Consider the following 6137-nt stretch of genomic DNA (forward strand, 5'->3'; position numbering starts at 1 on the left):
TTATGTTTTTTATATTAGAATATAGATATTAAATTACAGATAATAAAAAAAATAATATTTTTATATTAAATTAAATTAATTATCAGATATAAAGATTAATTTAAATTATACTATATTTTATTTGAATACTATATTATAATACTATATTATATTTGAAATACTATATTATTTTATTCAAAATATAATCACAAGAAAGAAATAATTAAGAAATACCGTAATAAAATTATGATTTTATAAGAAAATATATGTCTTTAAGACATCATCATGATACTTATATACGCCAATAATTCTCTACTAACTCTCTACTAACGTTTTAAGTGATAGTAGACGGAAACTAAAAAATATATAACTATCAGATGAGAAATTCAATTTTTCATTTAAGTTATTTTAAGATTATATGTTTATTACAAGTATATTTATTATAAATTGTTTTATATAATATTTTAAAAATAATGTACGTTATTTTTATTTGATAAAAATAAAATATGATTAATATTTCAAAAAATAATTTAATAATTATTTACATAGAATATATTGACTAAAGTATATGCAATAGGATAGTCAAAAAATAAAATCATCATCGGTATAATGTCCCAATGAAATAAGATTAAGAATAAAAGGCGCTATAAATCTCATTAAATATAAATTTATATCTATAATTGATTCTCCTCTAGACAGAACATAATTCTAAGAATCGTATTTTCGCAAAACAATCTAAGACCGGTGTGTTGCTACCTGTAGAAATATTCAGCCGTGGAGCGACTTAAAATCAGCCCCCTGCTTTAATGGCACCTTCACTTTCACATTCCACCATCCGTCGTGACTACCTACGGAAACGTGCTTGCACCGGTTCAGCATAGTGTGTATGTCTCGTGTGCACGAGAGTCGTACCTTCTGTTTCCACGAAGGAATGGCGTCGAAGGAATCTCTGTCGGTCGCTGAATAAGCGAGGACGCAGGCATGGGCGCCGCGATAATAAGCCGCAGTGATTGCGTCGAATTCCTCCTGACCAGCAGTATCCCATAGCATCAGTCTTACATCCTCTCCATCCACTCTATAAAACAACAAGATTATTTTTCTTATTTTTCTTAAGTTATTTGGAAAACTTTTCGAAATTAAATCATATATTTTTGGGTTTAAAATTAAGAATTTTTAAAATGGAATTGATCAATTTCGTTTCTAAATTATCTATATTATTCTTCCTTTTATATATGATTTTTTACTCAAATAATAGAAGTGAATAATTAAATTCAATCAATAAAAGTTCAAATTGATCAGATATTAATTAAAATTTTTAATAAATGAACTTCTATTATATTTTGACGACATTCTAGTTTTCTATCTTCTTGATATTTTGTGAACCGATTAAAATGATTTACAACACATTCAAACTTCTGAAAATATAGCATAGATGTAATACTGCTTCGTAAATCAGAACGGACAATGGAATGATTTATATGTATATAGCTTTTTACATAGCATTCCTAGTGTGCTATATATATTTTGAAGAATTTCTGTCAGCTAAGTTCAATTCGACGGCTACTAAATATCATTGTTAGTATCTTACAGAACTTATATACGTATCTTTTTTCTTTTGGCATGTATTTTCATCAACGATATTTTTTTAGGTAAATAAAAATGTATTAAAAAGAAATATGAAATAATATTTAAATATTAAATAATGAAACGAAAAATAAATATTAAATATTAGATAATAAAATGTAGAATAAGTATTCCATATCTTATTAATAAAAAAATAATATATTTTTTTTTTTTGTTTTTCGTAATGTTATCGAGTCATAGAATTTGTGTGTAAAAATCATGGATTGAGGACGTGCATATAAATTTGGCTGTAAAATATTTCTCAACTGAATGAATATATGTACATGTTAAATGTGCAAATTAAATAAAGTTGAATGAAAGGCTGTCGTGACCAAGGTCATTGATAGCAGTATATTATACTTGAAATATATAATATAATATGTATATGTATGAATTTGTAATATTTCCTTTTTTTTTTTTCTCGAAAAAAAAAAAATCTACGAAATATATGCATAGTATTGGAAAATTTTAAAATTTTAAAAGTTTGTACCGATATTTGTTGCAAAATACCGGTCTGACTTAAAATCCTCGATCTACTTAAGATGTGTGAAAAGGGAAAAGAGAAAACTCGACCGCGTTTCTTTCAAACGAGTCCATAAAGATTTGCGCAAGATTGAGCGTCTTAGCATTCCGTTATTTGATTTTATTCCGGATTAATTCCAACCTTCCATTCTTAAAAGATTCCATTACTTATTTAAAAGATTTACAGTTACAGTGCTTTCATTAATACGAACTGAAACCAATGATTTCAAATTATCATTTGACTAGATCTGTCGACCATAATAAAATATTTTAAGGATTATTTGTTAAATTGTTTCGTTATAATTAGTTTTGTTTAGAGACTTTTATACGATTTGCCAATTTTTTCCGATTGTTTTTTATTTTATTTTCATGCATTGCGCTGGAAGAAAGAAGGTGCAAAAAGTAGTTTAAAATCTTCTTAAAAAGGCGACCACGATTATCATGGAGCAAATGTGCATCAGGAAGTATCCCACGATAGTTCGTGTCGAGACGAATAACATGCGCATTTCTCAGGGACTTAAAAACATACGCTTGTTCTTAGAAAAATGTTTTGTCGTTTGTCTATATGTTTTAACATTTAAGAAATAATGAATTTGTAATGTAATTTCGATTGTATAAGAATTTTTGAAGATTTACTTAATTTTATTAAAATATTCGTGCAATCGTGGACTAATTTGAAGAACGATTCGTAATTTCAAAGAAATAAATAGAAAATAATATAAAATTTATTTATCGTTTAATTGTATTCTTATAAGATAAACAATTTATTAGAAAAATTTATAAGAAAAACATACGTTTAGAATATATTTATTATTAAAATAAAAATAATTTCTTTTTAATAATCGAAACAATAATGAAAACATATTATAAATGTCATGTTAAATAAATCCAATAACGGTTTCATTAGATATATTATTAACTTTAATAATAATTTTCATAATTGAAATTGAAGCTAAAGAATAATAGAAAATCGTTTCATTAGTTTTTTCGAAAATGATAAATCCGTAATTAACGAGAAGAGAAGATAATTTTTCCATATAATGCAATTAACTTGAAGAACATATAAGTATACATGTAAAGCAGAATATGCCTATTATACATTTTTCTTTAACATGGTCTTTAATTATCGACCGACGTAGCGTGAAAACGAATTTTTACTTCCCATGTTCGATATTAATATTCTTGTTCCTTTGTGAGATAATTTTTTCGAATGTATAGAGAGATATAAAAATCTTTCTAAAAATAAATATTCGATTCTTTATGATTTTTCTCTTATATTGTGTGTTCATGCGTAATGTAATTATTTTGACCATTCATATTCGTAGATAAAAATTTTCTGAAAAAACAATCACTTCAATCTATGATAAATAATACAACAACAAATAAATGAAATCGAGTTTTCGATTGATCAAAGGAATTTCGAATTTCATTATGCATTTTACATACCAACTATGTTTTATATGCAAAAAAAGCCTGTGAAATAGTATAAAAAAATATTATGATGAATTTTTTCCATCAAGATTAGCAATCAAGGTTAACAAAATGGATAAAACATTTTTTATCATCCAAACAGGTATAGACACTGTTACCAATCATGAAGTTCGTTTAAACAAATTTTTCTCGATTGACCTAATAAAGATTCTGCAATAATCTGATTATAATAAAAAGAAAAGCTCTTGATATAGTCCATCGTTCTTGGTATTTTTAGTGTCAAACTTAGCTGGCCATTTTATTTATAATTAATCTTAAAGTTTTATTAAAAAAAATAATGATAAAAGATTTTTTTTATTATATTTTTACTTACTCGATCTGCCGTTCCAAAAAATCCACACCAATCGTCTTTTTATAATCCCTTGTGTAAGTACCTTTACAAAATCTTTGGATCATTGACGATTTCCCTACAGCTCCATTACCCACTATCACCACCTGTAAATAAAGATTTCTATATGCATTTGATTAAAATGCATACTCTCTGATTAAAATCCTCTCGATTAAAACTCAATCATCGATTTCGATAAATTTTGTTGCAAAATTCCATTATTTGTAATTACGGGCAATTTTAAATTATACAGAAGATCATGCGTATGTGTACGATCATCTGAAAGATGGACTTTCTAAAACCTGTAGATCGAGACAAACAAGAAAGAGCATAGATTCTAATTTCTCGCGCAAGTTTCTTATTAATCGATTATAAAATGATCGAATGATATAAAAGTATAATAATAGAATATATAATATAAATTGTTCATTCAAAATACATCAATTTCATAATGAAATTTTTTAGTCAAAATAAAAATTTATATAATGAAATGATAACAAAAAATTATAACAATTGGGTAATGTCAACGATAATAGCAATGTTAAATAAATAAACGATAATATCAATGATATTAATAGTCGTAATACATTAATAATTATTGTAAAAATTATTATTAACAAAAAAATAAATTTAATTCTGTAAAAATGATGTGTTTTCTTTGTTATTGAAATTGTATTTTGCCAATCAATAAATATATCATTTGATTGCAGAAATACAAAATAAGAACACGTTTAAATACGAAGAGAACAATCGATAAAAATATTGTAAAGAGATCTTTTTCAATCAAAAATTATATTTTAATATAATCAAATATTAAAATTCATTGCACAACATACACCATTATTTTTTTTTTTTAGAATATGTTTAACAGTTAATATGATATAATAATGATATGGATAATATCGATTATTATTGCATTCAATATTGTCATTAGTATTGTTATAAATCAATCGAATATGATAAATGATAATATTCATAAAAATCGGTATTGTTATCGTATTAAGAAGATTAGAACCTTCGTAAAGATTCATTTAATGAATTAATGAATATAATGCTATATAATGATTTAAACAAAATAATCGATAAAACAAGAATCGTTTAGTTTTCGAAACACAGAGAATATGAAAATATAAAAGTAAAATAACGAGGAAAAAAATTTAGTTAAGCTGTGTGCAAATATCTTTTATGATTTCAGGTTGATTAACAGTTTTTCATGTACAGTTAGTCAACTATAATTTCAAGTAAAGAAAAAGAGGAAACACTTCATTATGAACATTTCTCATTAATACCAAAAGTATGTTATCATTTTTTATTGATGATAGCAAGTTATTAATGTTATCATTAAACGAGATAATTTTATGTGCAATGATTTAATAATCGATTTTAACAAATAAAATGTCATTAAAAGTTCCATTTTATATTTTTTTTTACAGTATATTATGTATAATATATTGAATTAAATTTCTTTTAAAAATTTAAAAATTTTAAAAATTCTAATAAATTATGTTCATTAAAATATTTCAAAAAATTCTACCAAAATTGAGATAACGGTTCTTCCTATAGAAAGAAGTAGGTTAAATCGATAAGGACCTAAGTCTACGTGAACCAGTCCTCAAGAATATATGAAAAATCCGATATATCTTAATAAACACAGTGTTCATAAAATTAAATATTAATGATATTAATGATAAATATTTAATATAAAAAATGCAAATATCATATTAAAAATATTTATTAAAAATTTGAAATAACATAATAACAATAAGATTTATGCATAATTTTTGTATTGAATATTTATTATATACTTATTTGAATTTCGGAACATTGAAGTAATAATATTGTTTGAAATTGCAATATAATTTCTGAAATTAATATTTTATAATTAATATTTTATAATAAAGCTTAAAATAATTTTTATATTCAATCTATATATAGTCATTAAAATTTTACAAAGAAAACAATATATTAAAGAAAACAAAGCATTAAAATTTTTTTAATAAAACATTTGCATAAAATATTTTTTTATAATTTTATAATAATAAGTTTATATTAATATAATATAATATAAGTTTATATTAATAATAATTTTTAAGTTAAAATATATTCATAGATCAAATAATTTAAATAAAGATAATAAAATAAATAATAAATAAGATAATAAAATTAAATAATTTAAATAAGATAATAAAATAAA

The 6137-nt window shown here is 23.4% G+C and overlaps 1 protein-coding gene across 4 annotated transcripts in view; it reads right to left on the reverse strand.

Moving 5' to 3' along the window:
• The window catches only part of LOC102678759 (ras-related protein Rab-23), a 12992-nt gene that overhangs the window by 3583 nt on the left and 3272 nt on the right, over positions 1 to 6137 (reverse strand). For all 4 annotated transcript variants that reach the window (XR_421324.2, XM_006613102.2, XM_006613103.2 and 1 more), the window contains exons 2-3: positions 3929 to 4050; positions 892 to 1054 (exon numbers count right to left, since the gene is read on the reverse strand). Coding sequence is in view for 3 of the 4 variants with exons in the window: in XM_006613102.2 (XP_006613165.1) it covers positions 892 to 1054; positions 3929 to 4050 (285 nt within the window). In the remaining variant the exon portion in view is untranslated. The remainder of the gene's footprint in view (positions 1 to 891; positions 1055 to 3928; positions 4051 to 6137) is intronic.

Source organism: Apis dorsata, unplaced genomic scaffold, assembly GCF_000469605.1.
Source record: "Apis dorsata unplaced genomic scaffold, Apis dorsata 1.3 scaffold_135, whole genome shotgun sequence".
Lineage (NCBI taxonomy): Eukaryota > Metazoa > Arthropoda > Insecta > Hymenoptera > Apidae > Apis > Apis dorsata.